This window comes from Festucalex cinctus, chromosome 13 (assembly GCF_051991245.1).
Source record: "Festucalex cinctus isolate MCC-2025b chromosome 13, RoL_Fcin_1.0, whole genome shotgun sequence".
In the NCBI taxonomy this organism is placed as follows: Eukaryota; Metazoa; Chordata; class Actinopteri; order Syngnathiformes; family Syngnathidae; genus Festucalex; species Festucalex cinctus.
This window is the reverse complement of record NC_135423.1, coordinates 1873576-1893680: the sequence shown is the minus strand read 5'-3', so window position 1 is coordinate 1893680 and position 20105 is coordinate 1873576. Positions and strand designations below refer to the sequence as shown.

At 40.3% G+C, this 20105-nt stretch overlaps 1 protein-coding gene across 1 annotated transcript; it reads left to right on the top strand.

The window, feature by feature from the left end:
• Positions 1-979: 979 nt before the first annotated feature.
• Positions 980-18245, top strand: LOC144032941 (A disintegrin and metalloproteinase with thrombospondin motifs 8-like). Its single transcript, XM_077540510.1, has 9 exons — positions 980-2072; positions 6294-6533; positions 7921-8053; positions 8125-8292; positions 10004-10296; positions 11675-11858; positions 12428-12600; positions 13367-13542; positions 14422-18245. Exons 1-9 carry the CDS (start codon positions 1323-1325, stop codon positions 15161-15163), a joined length of 2859 nt encoding a protein of 952 aa, XP_077396636.1. The 5' UTR covers positions 980-1322; the 3' UTR covers positions 15164-18245.
• Positions 18246-20105: the final 1860 nt, after the last annotated feature.

Below are 20105 nucleotides of genomic sequence, written 5' to 3'. Positions count from 1 at the left end.
TGAAGTTTTGGTGAAAAACTGCTGCAAGCTAGCGCCACTTACAGGCAAGGAGGACTCACTTAACGTCTTCCCCCTCTGCCATCGTTCACTTGTACTCGTCTGCGTCACGAGTACTCGAGTATTTGAAAAAAGGCTGGTATCGGCCCGATACCGATACCTGGTATCGGTACTCGCCCATCCCTAATAATTAGTGTTGTTCTGATACTGGTATCGGCAGAGGTGCCGATACTGCATTAAAACAGTGGTATCGGTGAGTACTCACAAGTAACATGCCGATACCATTAATTCCAACGCTAATATAGGATTTTGGATGCAGCATCTTGTGTCTTGCTCATGCACGACATTCACTGATATGCGACATGCTCACTGCATGCCGATCTAAGATATCCTATTGGCCCTTGAATGCTCTGAACCAATAGCAAGACAGCTTTTTCATGTTGAGGAAAAAAAAAAACATTAGGTATCGGTATCGGCCGATACTGCAAAGCTGGGTATCGGTATCAGTATCGTGGACCAAAAAACGTCATCGGAACAACACTAACAATAATAATAATTATTATTATTATTATTATTATTATAGTAATAATATATCCCCTTTGCATGTGCGCGTGTGTGCTTCAGATGTAATTGATTGAGATGGAACAAATGAATACATAAAATCAGGCAAAAATGACAAACACATTTTGCTCAGTTTAGCTTACCGGTCTCCGCTTTTGTCCACAACTGTCCTGGATTTTGCGGTTGTCATTATTTCTCTGCAATACAAGAGAATAATAATATACAATGGAATATATTAGGGCAGCAATAAATTAAGATTGACCTCCTGGGGGTGGTCCTGTCTCGGCGGGGGCTTATTGTCCCTCGCACGCATGCTCACGAACGAGCACGCGGATATGCATCGATTCGTGCCCATGTCTGCCCAACCATCCAACATGCTGAGTTAATAATAGTTTCTCCACCACAAGGGTAAAGGGGAGGCTTATTCTCATCGGGTCCATTTTATCCAACAGTTTCTCGAGTGTGAGTGGGAGGAGGATTTCCAGCAAGCAGATGATCCAAAATACCCCCCCAACGCCCCCCTTCGCCTCCTGTCTGGAGAAGAAGAGAGAGAACGTATAAATAGACCCGCCGTGGCCAGACTGCAGCGAGTGACGCTGGTGGGTGACACAACAGCAACAGCAACAGCAACAGCAACAGCAACAGCTGGAGCCAGCTCGGTTCGGAAACACTCACGAGTCGCATTCCAAGTAAGAGTTCAGCGTTGGTTCGTCGTGATCAATTCGCCTTCAAACAAAAAACAAGCCCAATTTGACTTGCAGAAGATGCGCCCCGTTGCTTGTTTGCTGCTTTTGTGCGTCTTCCACCCAACGCTGTCCACCCGGTTCGACTCCGAGGATGTTGTTGTTGTTGTACCTGTTCGGATAAACGCGAGAGCCGGCGGTCGCTTTTGGAAACGAAGCGAGGAGCAGGCGAGAGTCGTCGTCAGCGCATTCGGCAAAGAGTTGACCCTCAATCTTGTCCCGGACAACACTTTCATCTCGCCTTACTTCACCATCCAGCGCCTGAGAGCCAAAGACGTCGTCGGCGTTTTACGCGGCGCTTCAGGTGCGCGACCTGCTCCGGCTGAGGAACTCGACAATTTCATCAACCGGACGGACGAGAGTGAAGGACGGCTGAGAAATTGTTTTTATTCGGGGAGCGTCGATCAAGATCGACACTCGCTCGTGGCTCTCAGTTTGTGCTCCGGCGTCTTTGGCTCCTTCATAACGGAGGGGACAGAGTACCTCATTGAACCCAAATTTCGAGGAGGCTTCGGCGCAAACTCGGCCGAGCAGCAGCTGCACGTGATCAAGAGGAGGACGTTGTCCGGAAGCGACGGCGTCCCGATGCGATTCGACCACGCGGGCGCAGCGAGCGGACTGGAGCGACAAAAGTGGGGAAGTTTGACGCGCGACGGCGGCGACGCGCGGACGGAACCGCGCCGGAGACGCTTCGTGTCCGCGCCGCGGTTCATCGAGACCCTGGCAGTGGCCGACTCGAGCATGACCCATTTCTATGGGGATGAAATAAAGGTCAGACACGCTTTCTTATACAGCACATTTATTTAGAGTCCGAACTGTTTTCATTTGAGGGCCACATACAGAAAATCAGAAGGACGCAAGGGCCACATCATGTTATGAAGAGAAATTGTGTTTTTGATGAGACAAATAATTGATTTGTGCTTTTGCATATTTAGAAAAATGCCACAGTATATAAACCAATTTATTTGTAAGATGGCAGTAGGGTTATTATAGTTTTGCAATTTTTCATTTTAGTTTTTATTTTGATTTGAGTTTTGTATTTTTAAATTTAGTTAGTTTTAATTAGTTTTCGGGGTCGTTCTGATAGTTTTTTTTAATTAGTTTTAGCTCTTTAATAAATGCTTAGTTTCAGGTTAGTTAGTTTCAGTGTTAGTTTTAGTTTTTTTTTTTTTATGTGTATTACTCGTGTGCAATATTTAAAAAAAACACCATGGTCGCGGCGTCATTATTCCAGTTTATATCAAAATAAATCTACGAAAGATCACCTTTAAAATCATCCCCAAAGGCTCATGCGTTAAATTAATTACCAAAGACTAAAACAAATGACATTTTTGCTGTAATTATAGTTAGTTTTCTTTTTTTTTTAAAAAAAGCATCTTCGTTTTTATTTTATTTTGTTAACGAAATTGTTTTTGAATTTTTATTTTTTCATTAGTTTTAGTTAACTAAAACAACCTTTAATAGCACCTGTGTTTTTCAACACGCTCCCTTCTTACTTTGACCATCTCCAAACATTTTTGTTTTTATTTTATTTGAACTGAGTCAAATGGCATTTTTAGCATATGTCGCGGGCCACTGAAAAAATGGACGGCGGGCCGCAAATGGCCCCCGGGCCGTAGTTTGGACACTCCTGCTTCAGACCACATTTTTCCTGATAAAATTGAAATTCTCCAGTATTTTTCCATATTAAACTGCAATTATGACCAACCATGCTAGCAAAAAGATGTTTTGTTTTTAGATTAAGAGTTTGGACCCCCAAAAAAAATTTTTATTGACGATGCTTTACTGCTGCTCTGTTTCGCATAGGCAACGAAAAAGTCAGGCAACAAAAATGCAACAGAAAAAAACAAAACTTGCTGATACACATTCCTCAGAAGTTGGTCATGATTTGGCAGCAGCATCATGGAAGATACTTCCCATGATTCATAACGTGACTATGTAAAGTGCATTCCACGGGAAGCGATTGCAAAATGAATCGTGCATTTCCTGTTTGCGTGAAATTCTTGACGTTTCGGCTGCTGTTTGCCAAATTATCGGCCTGTTGTTGACGACCATCCACAGATGTCAAACGACCACAAGTTTTAAACAGACACGAGTCACGTGGACATGTTGCGTTTGTCAAGACAAACGAGGTGTCACATCGGCACAGGCAGAATGCACACTTGACACCGTATAGTCTGTGCAGTGGTGTCCAAACTCCGGCCCGGGGGCCATTTGCGGCCCGCCGTCCATTTTTCAGTGGCCCGCAACATCTGCAAAAAATGGCATTTGACTCAGTTCAAATAAAATAAAACAAAAATGTTTGGAGATGGTCAAATTAAGATTTTCGTTAACTAAAACTAATAAAAAAAAAATAAAAATAAAATAAAACAATATTGTTACCGAAATAAAATAAAAACAAAAATGTTTTTTAACAAATGAAAAATAACTGAAACTGCATTTTATGTTGACAAAACTAACTAAAACTAACTATAATAATTAGGGATGTTTGATACCACTTTTTTTTCAGACCGATACCGATACCAACTGCCGATACCAGTAGTACATTTTGACAAATAAAAAAAAATCGCTAAAAGATATTTTTAACGTCTTCCACCTCTGCCATCGGTCGCTTGTACTCGTCTGCGTCACGAGTACTCGAGTACTTGAAAAAAGGCTAGTATCGGCCCGATACCGATACCTGGTATCGGTACTCGCCCATGCCTAATAATAATTATAACAAACATGTCCTTCGTTTTAGTCTTTGGTAATTAATTGAATGCATGAGCCTTTGGGAATGATTTGAAATGTGATTTTTAGTCGATTTATTTTGATACAAACCGGAATAATGACGTTTGAAAGTATGTCACATAGAAGTGATGTCATCTAGCAGCAGCCAATAGAAAAGCAACTTCACCTGATTTTTAAATATTGCGCTCTAGTAATACACATTTAAAAAAAATAATACTAATACTGAAACTAACAAACTAAACTAAAACTAAGCATTTTTTAAAGAAGTAAACTACTAAAAACTAACACAACCACCCTGAAAACTAATCCAAATGAACTAAAATGAAAAATTGCAAAACTATAATAACCCTACTGCCATATTACAAATAAATTGGTTTAGTAATTTTCGAAAAATGCAAAAGCACAAATCAATTTTTAGGACTAAACACAATTTCTCTTCATAACATGATGTGGCCCTTGCGTCCTTCTGAGTTTCTCTATGTGGCCCTCAAATGAAAAAGTTTCCTGCTCTATGCATAAAAACAAGGACAAATGAATATCCTCAGAGGAAATCGCAGAATAATATTTGAGTGTTTTTACCGGTTCTGCAAAAGAACAAATAAGCGCTTTGGAGTTTGTGAAACGTGCTGCACATAAAAGTCACGGCTGGTGAACATCAAATAATTTGAAGACGAGTCTTTCCAGCGTCACGTCCAGAAAGACGATCAATCTTCGTGATCCACTCAGCTCAAGACGTGGAGGAGAGTCGAAATATTCCACACGACTTTGTGACATCTGCTCATCGCGTTCCCTCCAAATGGCAACGCCGTTTCGTGGCTGCAGAAGGACTTTGCTAGTTTGATGGGGGGGAAAAAAATGTGACAAATGTAGCAACGATGAAACGAAAATCCACCAACCACAAATATTCGGATACGGTATTTATGATCGGGATGTAATTGCAACCCTGTTGTTTGGTGTCATCTTTATTTCTCTTCCACATATATTTGTTTACAGCTTTAATGTTACAAATTTTCAAGTACTGGACCCATCAATGTATGAATTTATATTGTGATTCAGTCCCAAACTCTCAACGTCCGCCGGATTCGATTGGCTTCCTGTTATTATCATCGTTATTATCATTTTTCTTATCCTGTTTGGTTGGGGTCATATACAACAATGTTCATAACAATAATATTTGGAACAGTATCTGCTTCGAGCAGGGGTGTCAAAAATAAGGCCCGCGGGCCGGATCAGGCCCGCAAAGGGGTTTAATTCGGCCTGTGAGATGATTTTGTAAAGTTTAAAAAAAATAAAAATGTAATGTCGGCCTAATTAATCAGCCGGCCACAATCAAAATATATAAAATTTTTAACTTCACAAGCAGTCCTCAGATGAGCAATGCAACTCGTACGGGTTATATTACACACAACTTAAAGTGACGGTTTTGTTTAATTATTATTATTATTATTATTTTTTTATGCTAGACCGACAAACGTGTTAAATATGACACAAATTCACTTTTTTATTTTTTATTTTTTAAGAGACAGCTCAGAATTGTTCATTCGGTCATTCAACATCTTATCATCATTGCGCTCTTTTTTTTTTTTTTTTTTTTTTTTTTTTTTTTTAAACGTGTATGTGTGCGTGCGTGTGTGTGCGTGCAAATACGTGTAAATTTCTACTCATTAATTCACCTAAAACCTCATCAAAATCCCATTCCCCTTCAACCTTAACCGGATACTTCAGAGTCTCGCCAGAGTCGTGAGGTTCAGAAAGTCAGGAGACCAGAGGAAAGGTCAAAGAAAAGAAAGATAAATCAAAGTGAAATCCAGCACCAACCAAACACTTCCTGCCTTCCGCATGGTTACAAAATCAGAGTCTTACGCCAACCCCAGAAACCTCGAAATTCCAACAAATGAAAGATCTCAAGAGACCAGAGGAAAAACTAAAGAGAGGAAGGAGGGAAGGATAGATGAGGCAGCGTGAGATCCACAGAAACCAGCACATCCAGTCCATCAAAGCGTTCCGTTTGTATTTGTATTATTTTTTTGGGAACAATATGATTACAGTTGAGCTCCGTAATTTAGGGCTGGCACACAAATAGCGCAAATTTGCGTACCATTGACGGCAAGTTATATCCGGTTATTTTACCGATGCGGCCCACTTGGTACTACGATATTTCCCTCCATGCGGCCCCTGAGCTAACATGAGTTTGACACCCGTGTAAGCTCGAACATGTCTCGCCAAATGAAGGTCTCGAAACCGTTTCTTCCTTTTCCGCAGCATTATATTTTGACCTTGATGTCAATGGCCGCCCAGCTGTACCGGCACCCCAGCATAAAGAATTCGGTGAACGTGGTGGTGGTGAAGCTGCTGGTGGTGGAGGACGAGGAGGTGGGGCCGGAGATCTCCAGCAATGGGGGCGTGGCTCTCCGGAACTTTTGCTCCTGGCAGCAACTCTTCAACCCGCCGAGTCAGCGTCATCCGGAGCACTACGACACGGCCGTGATCTTCACCAGAGAGGTAACGTGGCACATTTGGTGGATTCCTTCAGCCGGGAAGAGCAAACGGCAGAAACACACACGTACACAATTTGGTTTCCTGTATGTGATTTTTGACCTTTGCCCCTGTGCGCTGAACCAAAAAGAGGCAAACGTGAATATATGAGTGGCAGATGTGCAAACATGCTGAGCGGCACTTAACTGCAAAGCCACAAAAGCAGATGTGTTGTCAATTATTATTCAAATTTGGATTGCGTCTGTTCTTGATTTTCATTCAGATTAAGTATTGCTTTTTTTCTTTCCTGTTTATTAATGTTATGCTTTACAGTAGAATCCAAAATGCACAGTAGTGAGAGCTGTTTTCCATATTTCTTTATTCATGTTGTTATACTTTACAGTCGAAACACAATAAATGCGCAGTCGGGTCGATACGACGGGCGATACGATAACGATGATCTCATCGTATGACAATACCACGATTATCTATATATATATTGCTCAGGTAATAAAACCACGATAAAACTAATAATAATAAAATTAAAAAACAATATAAATACATAATATATAAATATCTATAATACATATAAAAATATAAATAATAATAAATAATAAAATAAATAATATAATATAATAATAATAATAATAGATAATAAAATAATAATAATAATAATAATAATCAAACCTAAGCTGATGAGTCTTCTTCGCCTGAAGACTTGTGTCCATTTCCCCGCCACTCTTATGACGTGCTCCCCCTAGTGGCCCGCCAAGTAATTGCGCAATACGTCACAAACAATGGAGCCGTTACAGTGGCCGTGTATGATTAACTACACATATTGCGATACTTGCATAGGCATGTCGATAATCTATCGGGAGGCAAAGTATCACAGTTTATCGCGATATTGATACATCGTCACACTTCGAATGCACAGTAGTGGGAGCTGTTTTCAGTATTTCGGTTACTTGTTTTTTTTTTTTTTTTTTTGTTAAGCTAGCAGTCCTTCAAAACGGATGGTAATTATAATTCATGGTGACGGAATCCACAAAATCTGTTTGATAACACGAACTTACAGTAAAAAAGGATTTACAGGATGTTGAGATGAGTAATATGAAAAGTAACAAACGGCGTGTATGGTGGTGTGGCTGTGATATTTTGGACTCCACTGTGATGTTGATAAATCTTTTCCACTTCATTGTTCTTTTTTTTTTTTTTTCCTTACAGCTTCTTACACCGTCTTGGGCGTGGCCCTTGTGCTGATGAAAAGATCAAAACACATCACTAGTAATCTAAATGAGCAAATCGTTTGGCATCGGATGACAAAATTCCAACCGCGGCATCAGGGAGACGCGTGATTTTCATCCTTTTCCTTGTCATAATATTTTGCCCTTGCGTGTTTTCTTTCGCGCGGCAGGACATTTGCGGACAAAAGAGCTGCGACACGTTGGGCGTTGCCGACGTCGGGACGATGTGTGATCCCAAGAGGAGCTGCTCCGTCATCGAGGACAACGGCCTGCAGGCTGCGTTCACTGCTGCACACGAACTTGGTTCGTTTTTTGGGACTTGGCCTTTTTTTTTTTTTTGTTTGTTTTTTTTTGACACTCTGGCCTTACTTCAGGTCACGTTCTGAGCATGCCGCACGATGACTCCAAAACGTGTGAGAGGCTGTTTGGGGATCTCGGAGGACATCACTTGATGGCGCCGTTGTTCGTGAGCCTCAACAAAACGACGCCGTGGTCTCCCTGCAGCGCGCTTTACATCACCGAGTTCTTCGACAACGGCCACGGTAAGAAGAGTCGAGGTGTTAAATCAGTCGCGTTAATATGAGCAGACACGTTTTGCCGTGTGCGCTCTATCATTAAAGTCTGATTCAGAGATGAATAACATGCTGATAATTCTACTTAACGATGCCTTTTCCTGCTTTAACATGCTACCCCATAAATGACAAGCCGCTGGCATCGTTTCCACATCTACTTCTGAAGCTGCTTGGAGTTTTTTTTTTTTTTGGTTCACAGTGCATTCATTGAACCTTATTTATCAAGCGTGCGTCCGCACGTGTGCGTGTGAACATTCCCACGCAAGGTTTGAGATTTACTCATTTGGACTTGTGCGCGTGCTCGGGAGTAAATTCACGCAACAGCTCTGACCACAAAACCTTGTGGTGAAACAGTGAAACTACAGGTAGAATGGCTAGACCAGAGGTGTCCAAACTACGGCCCCGGGCGCCATTTGCGGCCCGCCGTCCATTTTTCAGCGGCCCGCGACATGTGCTAAAAAAAAATGGCATTTGACTCAGTTCAGATAAAATAAACAAAACAAAAATGTTTGGAGATGGTCAAAGTAAGAAGGGAAGGTGTCGAAAAAGAGGTGCAATTAAAAGTTATTTTAGTTAACTAAAACGAATGGAAAAATTACAACTAAAATTCACAAAACAATATTGTTCCCGAAATAAAATGAAAATGCTTTTTAAAAAATGAAAACTACATTTTATGTTTACAAAACTAACTAAAACTAACTAATTATAGCAAACATGTCCTTCGTTTTAGTCTTTGGTAATTAATTTAATGCATGAGCCTTTGGGGATGATTTTAAATGTGATTTTTAGTAGATTTATTTTGATATCAACCGGAATAATGACGTTTGAAAGTACGTCACACAGAAGTGACGTCATCGAGCAGCAGCCAATAGAAAAGCACCAAAAGATGACGTTGCTCCCATGCTGTTTTTTAAATATTGTGCACAAGTAATCCAGATTTAAAAGAAAAAAAGAAAAAAAAGAACTAAAGTAATAAAAACTAACTAAAATGAAAAATTCCCAAACTATAATAACGCTACTGCCATTACAAATAAATTGGTTTATATACTGTAGCATTTTTCTACATATGCAAAAGCACAAATCAATTCTTTGTCCAATTTTTAGGACTAAAAGCAAATTCTCTTCATAACATGATGTGGCCCTTGCGTCCTTCTGAGTTTCTGTATGTGGCCCTCAAATGAAAAACTTTGGACAGCCCTGTATTAAACAAACGAATTTAGAATCTGTTCTATGCACTATTTTGATCGACGAGGCCCCATCGTTACGTATCTTTCATTTCTTGTGTACTTGCAAGAACTACTGATGAACCTTTTTTTTTTTTGTTCTCTGAGTCTTTACTATGCGCGGACTTCTTCCTGTTTTCCCTCTCGAGCCAAAAGAAACAGCGAAATATGCTTTTGATCAGATGTCTCCAAAGAAAAGCTCTCGTGGCAAAACACGTTCATTCCAAACTGGGAATGTTGCTCCAGACAAAAGTGCTTATTGAACGCAAACACGAGCAAATCGGACAGCAAAAGTTCGATTCACACGTCAGACTGGCCTATAAAAACGCGTATTTGTTCATTTTTACGAGTTCAACATTGAGCGCACAAACTTGAATGTTTTTCTTCTGTTGTCATACCACACACGTGTGGAATCCACGAGTTGATCTGCTTCAGTATCGCTCCGTACGTCAACACAGGAGACTGCCTGCTGGACATTCCGGAGAGCAGTTTGCCGTTGCCGAAGGAGCTTCCAGGCACCAAATACAACCTCGACCGGCAGTGCCAGCAGATGTTCGGAGAGGAATTCTTCCATTGTCCCAACGCAACGGACGGCGATATTTGCAGCCAGCTCTGGTGCCAAGAGGAAGGAACGTCTCAGTGCTCCACAAAGAATGGCAGCCTGCCCTGGGCTGACGGCACCCCCTGCAGTCTCAACAGGACGTGCCTCCATGGAGCGTGCGTGGCCACCAAGGAGGCGCTGGAGCCACTGGTGAGAATTAGCAGCTTGTCGCAAGGTGGACGTTTGGAAACAAATTATGTTGCTTATTTAGAATGGAGAAAATGGGAAATAATGAGAGCTCAGACTTAGAATGTTCCCTGTGTAGTATTGGATTGTGTCCTGGAGTGTTTTGGGGAGAAAAAAAAAAAGTCATTTATTACGGTTAATCTAAAAAGTACACAGTAGCGTTAAAGGCCCAGTTTCACGCAGGAAAATGCACTTTTGAAATACAGGATGTTCTCTCAGTCTACACATCTGGGTTTATGTTAATCCTTGGTGCTGATTTTGTCCTAAACCCTCCAGCCAATCGCAGAGCGGGTGGTGGTGGCGTGTCGCGAACGGGGCCGGGCCAACGTGTCGATTGCGTGACGTCACTCCCGCAGCAATTTGAAAGCGCGCACGGATTATTGTTTTTTTGAAGCTTATGTGTGTGAATGAGTGAGTGAAGAAAAATTATAATCCGTGCGTGCTTTCAAATTGCCGCAGGAGTGACGTCACGCAGCAGGAAAATCCGCCCAGCCCCGTTTGCGACCCCACCGACTGATTTTGCAAGGCCCACAAAATATTGTGTCCTATTGAAATAAAAACATGGAACCTATCAAAAGAAACATTAAAGTCTGTTCTTTCATCAGGGGGAAAAAAAAAAAAAAAAAATATATATATATATATATATATATATATATATATATATCTGTTTCGATTTTGCAGCAATTAGCATTTGAATATAGCTAAGTTTCATCAATTTTCACAAATTAACTCATTCACTGCCATTGACGGAAAAAGACGTCAAATGATGTATTTTTTTTTTTTTTTGCTGGTCTGGCAATGAATGTGTTCATAAATAACTTAATAAAAAAAATAAAAATAATCAAAGTGACCCCTGCAGCTTTCTATTTTTCTGTATGTGGCCCTCAGAGGAAAAAGTTTGGTCACCCCTGCCATAGACATTATGCCATTTTTGTTCATTTTGTTTTTTAAGAAATAATGTTTAAATTTAGTCTTGGAACCTTGATAGCTTATCCGTACGTTCTGATCACACATCTGTTTCTGCACGCAGACACAAGTAGCAGCTGGCAGTTGAGTTGTCCCAAAGTCATTTCAAGCTCTGGAAAAAGGCCCACCGGCTTGAAATTGCGCCTCCGCAAGTAGTGAGTGACACATGTAGCAAGAATGCGGGTACGGGCAGACAGAGGACGCGTGCCGCACTTCAACGCGGAATTAGCTCGGAGTCACGGCATGCCAACCCCGCTGCAGCCTTCCGAGCCCGAAGCCCAGAATGCGGTTTCGGCTGCACAGTTGAGACTTCCTGCGGCAACCGAACCTCTCTTGACTGCTGCCTGTTTTTTTGTTGTTGTTTTTTTTACCGCAGGTGGTTGTGGACGGCGGCTGGAGCACGTGGGGACCGTGGCAACAATGCTCCAGGACATGTGGAGGCGGAGTGGAGTTCTCCTATCGGGAGTGCACCAACCCGGAACCTCAGAATGGGGGCGACTATTGCGAGGGGCAGAGGGTCCAGTATCAGTCCTGCAACACGCAACCTTGTAACAACAACGGTGAGATCATGCGAGAACGTCATCCATTTTGACTTCATCTGGTTTTTGAGCCCCCAATAATCCATTTGATCCACAATACAGTGGGTAGAAAAAGTCTACACACCCCTATTCCAATGCTCTCTTTTTGCGATATAAACCAAAAACGAGACCAAGATTAGTCCTAACTTTGCTCGGCTTTTCTTCAGCTGGAACGGGGGCCTCAGAACAAGGCGGAGGGAGTTTGTGAAGAGGTCAAAATAGCAGCTAGTTTGATCACAAAATCTTCTGGCGTCTGCTACAAAGAAGGAAGGAAAAAATGAGTCAGAACAAGCCCTCGAAAACATCTTTGCAGATTTGTGATGGCTAAATTGAGTTGTTATAAGAAGGTGCCCACATTTGCACAACCACATTATTTCATTCATTTATTTTTACTCCACCTCAATATTTATTTATTTTATTTATTTTTTTAACTCTGCAACTACTTTAATCTGCAAAGTACATTCGCTCAATGAGTACAACAAATTGTCTTGGTTCAAAAATAAGTCCTTGTAAGTTGCTGAAACGGCTTCGTTCCATTTTTCCCGCAACAGGCAAAAGTTATCGCGAGGAGCAATGCGAGAAGTACAACAGCCCAAACTACCTGGACCACAACGGCAACATGAAACTTTGGATCCCAAAGTACGCCGGCGTGTCTCCGAGGGACAGATGCAAACTGTTCTGCCGGGCCAGGGCCAGCAGCGAATTTAAGGTGTTTGAGTCCAAGGTGCGTCTCAGATCACAACTTGTTCAAAAACACAGAAAGAATCATGACAAATTCAAATCATGGAAATCAGTTCTGAATTTGCCATTTTTCTTTGAGATGATCTAGAATTGCAGCATCTTCAAATGGAAATACTGAACTTGGTTTTACTATGGCTTTTTTTTTTTTTTATAAATATACAGTCAAATCTCGGTTTTCAAACATAATCCGTTCCAGAAGGCTGTTCTAAAAGCGATTTGTTCGAAATCCAAAACAATTTTTCCCATTATAATTAATGTAAATAATTTTAATCCGTTCCAAGTCAAAAAAAACTTTTTCCAAGTTTTTTTTTTTTTTACTATTTTACACCATAAACTGCACTGTATAGTGTTTACCATAAATGAAAAGGGTAGAAATAGACAGTTTTATTTAGATATCCGATCTAAAATGGTGAAAAAAACAAAATGCAAACATTTCTTTTTTGAAATTCAATAGTTCTGCGCACTACTTTCCTCTTTTCTTCACCATCTTTACCACTTGCACTTGCTTTCTTCGGACTCATGATGAGGGGCTAATACACGATGCAAAACTTAAAAAAAATTTGCGTAAATAACAATGAACAGGTCTGCTCCGAACGAACTTTGAACTCGAATGTGCTACGGACGAAGCATCCTGGGCATAAAATTGTCAAATTTTCTGGTTGAGAACAGAAGCGTTCGAAAACTGACTGTACGTTGCAAAAAAAACAACCTTCTGGCGAGCCACTGATGTCGTAAATCTGCTGGTGCAGGTCATCGACGGAACACCTTGCGGTCCCGACACCACGTCGGTGTGCGTGCAAGGCCAGTGCGTGAAGGCGGGCTGCGATCAGGTGATCGGATCCAATAAGAGAGTGGATAAGTGTGGCGTGTGTGGAGGAAACGGGCTGAGCTGCCGGAAGATCACCGGATCCTACAACAAGGCAACGTAAGTTGGACTTTTATTGGGATGTTCAATACCAATTTTTTGTTTTGTTTTTTCCAGACCAATAGCAGTTGAGTAGTCACTGATACTGACACCAAGTACAAATTCCACAAGTATTTTAAATTAAAAAAATATATAAAAAATCACAATATAGCATTTTTCCTTAAAATCGTCAAAATTTATGACAATTTTCTACGATCTTATTTCCATTTGTTCATAAAATAAACATTTTTGTATTGAATAACATAAAATACAAATAATTTCAATACATTCTTAACGGGCATCTGTCAGACATGGGCGCCTGCCTTGTGTTCCTGATCATAAAACGGCCTGAAGAGAGTGGCCGATACTGGCCGATACTGATACTTTAAAACAGGGCTGTGCAAACTTTTTCATTTGAGGGCCACATACAGAAAATCAGAAGGACGCAAGGGCCACATAAATGTTATGAATTTAGTCAGTTTTAATTAGTTTTCAGGGTGGTTCTGTTAGTTTTTTATTAGTTTTAGTTCTTTAATAAATGCTAGTTTTAGTTTAGTTAGTTTCAGTATTAGTTTTAGTTTTTTTTTTTTTTTTTTTAATGTGTAGTATTGTGCGCAATATTAAAAAAAAACAAAAAAAACATGGGCGCAACGTCATAAATTGACTAAAAATCCTATTTAAAATCATCCCCAAAGGCTCATATATTAAATTAATTACCAAAGACTAAAACGAAGGACATTTTTGCTCGAATTATAGTTAGTTTTATTTTAGTTAATTTTGTAAACATAAAATGTAGTTTCAGTTAGTTTTCTTTTTTTTAAAAAGCATCTGTGACCGAAATAGTTGTTTCGAATGTGTTTTTCCGTTAGCTTGAAATGAATGTCCACTTCTTGCTTTCAGCTACGGCTACAGCGACATCGTGACGATCCCCGCCGGCGCAACCAATATTGACGTCAAGCAGAGGAGCCACCGAGGAATCAAACACGACGGCAATTATCTGGCTATCATGAGAGAGAGCGGCAGCTACATCCTGAATGGAAACTTTTCCGTGTCGACGGTGGAGCAGGACATCCCCGTACTCGGTGCCGTGTTGAAATATAGCGGCTCCTCCACCACGCTGGAGAGGATTCAGAGCTTCATGCGGCTGAAAGAGGCCATCGTCGTCCAGCTCCTGGCCACGGCGGGGGACGGCGGCCCCCCCAAAGTCAAATATTCCTTTTTCATCCCCAGGGACGTGGCTTTGAAGTCGAGAGAGAAGAAGGGCTCGTCGGCGTGGCCGCACGCCATCCGCCCGTCGGGCGCGTGCGACTGGCTTCTCGGGGAGTGGTCCGAGTGCTCCAAGAGCTGCGGCTCGGGGTGGTCCCGCCGCAACGTGGAGTGCAGGGACGGCGCCGGCTTTCTCTCCGGCCTCTGCGATAAAGACCTGAAGCCGGCGGACATCCGGGCCTGCGGGGACCAGCCGTGTCCCATCTGGCAGATGGGACCTTGGTCGGCCTGCTCGCCGACTTGCGGCCAGGGCGAGCGGCGCCGCAGCATCTTCTGCATAGACTACACCGGCAAGACCGTCGAGCCGGGAAAGTGCGACCCTCAGAAAAAACCGGCGCCCGTCTCCGGGGAATGTTTGAACCTCGAGTGCTCGTGAAGGAACGGAAGCAAACCGAACAATTCCTCTTTTTTTTCTTTTCTTTTTTTTTTTTGGATCTGACTGCACTTATCAACAGATTGCGTCACATCGCAAGGAGGTGCATTTGCCTGTGTCTGGTTTTGCCGTCTTATTTTTTGGACTGTTGGCAACCACTGTTGAAAGTAACCAACGGAAAACTACCTCGGAAATGTCATGAGATGACATTTATAGATGCTTAGATCAGGGGTGTCCAAACTTTTTCATTTGAGGGCCACGTACGGAAACTCCGAAGGACGCAAGGGCCACATCATGTTATGAAGAGAAATTGTGTTTAGTCCGTAAAATTGTACAAATAATTGATTTGTGCTGTGGCATATTTAGAAAAATGCTACAGTCTATAAACCCATTTATTTGTAATATGGCAATAAGGTTATTATAGTTTGTATTTTTGTTTTTATTTTTCATTGTAGTTTTTATTTTGTTTTGAGTTTTGTTTTTTTAAATTTAGTTAGTTTTAATTAGTTTTCAGGGTGCTTCTGTTAGTTTTTTATTAGTTTTAGTTCTTTAATAAATGCTTCGTTTTAGTTTAGTTAGTTTCAGTATTTGTTTTAGGTTTTTTTTGTTTGTTTGTTTGTTTGTTGTTTTTTTTGCATTCAATTAATGACCAAAGACTAAAACGAAGGACGTTTGCTATAATTATAGTTTGTTTTATTTTTAGTTAGTTTTGTAAACATAAAATGTAGTTTTCTTTTTTTTAAAAACATCTTTTTTTATTTTATTTCGTTAACGAAATTGTAGTTTTGAATTTTAGTTATTTTGTTAGTTTTAGTTAACTAAAATAAACTTTAATAGCACCTGTGTTTTTTTTTTAACTGAGTCAAATGCCATTTTTAGCATATGTTGCGGGCCACTAAAAAATGGATGGCGGGCCGCAAATGGCCCCCCGGGCCGTAGTTTGGACACCCCTGCTAGATCAAGGTGCTGTGTTTTGTTTTCTCCACTTTAAATGACAACTAATTTATTGGAGTTACATTTCGGATATATTTGTAAATTAGCTCTCGTTTATGGTGGGGCGAAGAAAATGGCATGAAGCCGACTTGTGTGCAGCATGGTGTAAATATACTGTACTTTTATCTGACAGACTGTCCTCGGCCCAACTCGGTCCACAGGCTGCTTCAATTTCGCCTTTTATCTCACTTGCTGAGTCATATTCATGTGTTGTGGTTTTAAGCGTGCTCGGCGTGTGCTCGTGTTTCACTGCTCCTCATTTCTGCACAACAGGTCATTGAATTAGATTCATGATGGTGGATGTGACCTTTTTTTTTTTGTTTGTTTGTTTTTTTTTTGCTTGAACATGAGTGAGCCTTTCATTGACTCTAACATAGGGCACAATCTTGGGCTAAATCAATGTTTCTCAATTATTTTCTGTCATGCCCCAAAAAAAATATATAAAATAATTTGTGCTGATTTATTTATTTATTTTTTTTATTTTTATTTTTATTTTTTATTTTTTTTTGCTTGAACATGAGTGAGCCTTTCATTGACTCTAACATAGGGCACAATCTTGGGCTAAATCAATGTTTCTCAATTATTTTCTGTCATGCCCCAAAAAAAATATATAAAATAATTTGTGCTGATTTTTTTATTTATTTTTTTTATTTTTATTTTTATTTTTTATTTTTTTTTGCTTGAACATGAGTGAGCCTTTCATTGACTCTAACATAGGGCACAATCTTGGGCAAAATCAATGTTTCTCAATTATTTTCTGTCATGCCCCAAAAAAATATATAAAATAATTTGTGCTGATTTTTTTTTTTTTTTTTTTTTTTTTTTGCTGTGTGCAAAGCGTGCATGCTCAGTGCTAACAAAGCCCCAACACCACCGAGCGAATGCTCCCTGCCACAATGAGCGCCACTGCCCCCTAATGTAGTGGAGGTGCAATTGCACTTTATTCTAGTACAGTAAAAAATAAAAAAAAATAAAAAAGCATGTTCCCCAATGTCAAACGCGCCCCCCTTGATGGAGCCCCGCGCCCCCCTGGGGGTGGCCCCACTATTTGAGAAGCACTGGGCTAAATATACTTTTGCTACAATTATTTTCAGTGCCAAACTCAATTTGTATTACGTGAATTAATAGAATTTGAGTTGACGCATTGTGTCAACTATGTCACAGTTTGTGTGGACGTGGACCCAAATGCAGGGAAGCGAAAGTGTGAAGCGGGTGTTTGATCTCAAAAATCTCACCAACCGGTTTCAATCCGACGTCGCTCGACAATGGTGAACCCCATCGAGACCAAAACAGTAAATAGCAAAACGGAATTTACACGATTAGAAACATTTATTCATTAGAATATTAATTTAGTTATTTGGAAGAATTACTTTACATAACCCAACGTTATTTCGGCTGACGGTGTTATCCAGAATTGATCGGTCTCGTCCATCTTTGTGGTTTTACGTTTTCGTCAAACGCTTTGAAAATCCAAGTGAGATATCTCCGACTTCCCACCTTCCCCGAATGCAGCATAAATCCAAACAAACTGACGAGCCAATGAGAGACACCTGGACAAGACACACGTGGCTGAGGGAACTGATTGGATGACACGAGGAAAACGTGACCGCTCAAATCTAACTTAAACCAAACTAACAACGCCCAGTTCATGACAAAACATTTAAACATCTAAAAAAAAAAAATAGTAACCCAAGCAGAGAATTGCCCTGCCCTTTATTTTTCTTTTGCTTTATGTATTTGAAGATAAGATTCATGTAATTACAGCGGTCGTTTTCCTGTCTGTTGTTCCTTAACGTCAACCGTCATATCTAAACACACGTTTTCAAACTTTTATGTGTATTATTTTATTCTTTATTCCTGTTAATTTGCAGTATGTATGAGAGTAAACAGAGGGAGCATTAGGCTTATATCCCTTCAATGAAGGACCATACAATTTTAGGATTTAAGCTTCCTTTTAAGCTATTTATTTTCATTTTTTTTTTTCAAGTTTTTACCTGGTATATGTAATAAACATGGCAGATGCTACTGTCTCAGAATTGATTTTGTTTGTAAAAAAAATTGTCAAATAAACACATTTATGTCAATAAGACGGCTTTTAATGTTTCGGAATGCTGTGTTGTTCAATTGGTTTGTATAAAAAAAAAAAATTATGTTTATCAAATTCATCTGAGGCAAACGTGATACACACAAAGACAAAATATTTAAAATTCCTATTTACAGGACTGTCTCAGAAAATGAGAATATTGTGAAAAAGTCTATTATTTTCTGTAATGCAATTAAATAAGCAAAAATATCTGGATTCATTACAAATCAACTGAAATATTGCAAGCATTTTATTGTTTTAAATTAGCTGATTGTGGCTTTTTTTTTTTTTTTTTTTTTTTACTTGGTCTGAGGAAATATTCTAATATTTTGAGATCGGATATTTGAGTTTTCTTAAGCTGTAAGCCATAATCAGCAATATTAAAATAATGAAAAGGCTTTCAATATTTCAGTTGATTTGAAATGAATCCAGAATGTATGCAATTGCATGACAGAAAATAATGGACTTTATCACAATATTTTCATTTTCTGAGACAGTGAAGTTTGAAGACAGTTTTCTGACTTACAAAATAAGATTTATTGGCAACAGGTTCCGTTTTTATTTTGGGTCTGTCCCCCCCCCCAGGTTATGGGTCCTCAAAAAAACAAAAAAAAACCCACTATAGCACAGCTCAAAATCCGCTTTGAGCAAAACATTGGAGTATTCTAAAGTGGCCCCTGAAGAGTCCGGATAGTAATTCTGTGGAACATCTGTGAAAAGAGCGGAAACATCGAGTCTGGAAAAGAGGCACGGTTCAAACTTGAGACGGCTGGACCTGTTTTCTGATGAGGATGGAGCCAAAATAAATGTTGACAAGCGCAGAGATCTCTGAGAGTTGATTGCAGTGCGGCAAAATATTACGTTGAGACGATAATTTTTGCACTCCAATCCTGGCCCTGCAGGTTTGATATGTTTCCGTACTCCAGCGCACCTGATTCATATCATTAGCTCATCAGCAAGCGCTGCAGATGTTGTGTGTTGAGCGGCGCAGACGCAAATGAGATTTTCTCTATTCATTCATGAAGATGGCAGCACACAGGATAGTGTTTAATAATTGAGTAACGAACGCATCTTCCAGACAGCACCCACAGACAGTGAATCGCAAAGGACCAAAGACAGCATCGCATGGGCCCAGACAAAGGACCAAAGGCTGACATCACGAACATCACGCACTATAAACACGAGTTACACCAGTACCGACGCATAACAGGTCATGAACTCTGGCGCGGGCCATGACAGCGGAAGCTTGGTAACGATCCTGAGCTTTAGAATCCGGTGCATTGGCGGACAGAAACATCTAAAACCTTGCAGGACTCTGGCTCTCGAGGACCGAGTTTGGACACCACTGTTGTGTAAAAGTATTCACAACTGTTCAGTCAATGTTTCATACTTTTTGCACAGCTGTGCTGTTCTTTAACAAGGAGCTAATCATAATAGTTGTTTGAGCCATGAATCAACCAATACAAAATCCACTCCTTACCTTTCTGTGACTCTTCCAGTCTCTTTTGCAACACTCTGTTAAGAGAGCAATCCAAACCAAATAGCAAAAAAAAAAAAAAAAAAAAGTGTACTAATTGTACATAAAAAATAAGGAGGCTATCAAATTAATTATTGACAAAATATTAACTTTTTATTGCTTCTAATAGCCAAATGAGTCAAGCCCCCTGCTCCACTGTGTGCCACTAAAAGGATATTTACTGCGATGGGGTCAAATGCAGAGATCATATTTCATGTTTTGTGTGAACCTGACATAAAAAGATGATTCCTTTGTATATTTATGCAGTGCATTTATGTAATGTCTCTTTAGCCTACTGTACTCTGCAACATTTTGAGTAGTAGACTAGGGCCAAATATTAAAAATTAAAAATA

What these genes read in the sequence shown, in the direction of transcription:
- LOC144032941 (XM_077540510.1), top strand. Translation starts at nt 1,323, where the DNA reads ATGCGCCCCGTTGCTTGTTTGCTGCTTTTGTGCGTCTTCCACCCAACG. An exon ending in GTTCTTCGACAACGGCCACG is followed by an intron (nt 8,293 to 10,003) that starts GTAAGAAGAGTC and finishes ACGTCAACACAG; the next exon opens with GAGACTGCCTGCTGGACATT. An exon ending in GGATCCTACAACAAGGCAAC is followed by an intron (nt 13,543 to 14,421) that starts GTAAGTTGGACT and finishes TCTTGCTTTCAG; the next exon opens with CTACGGCTACAGCGACATCG.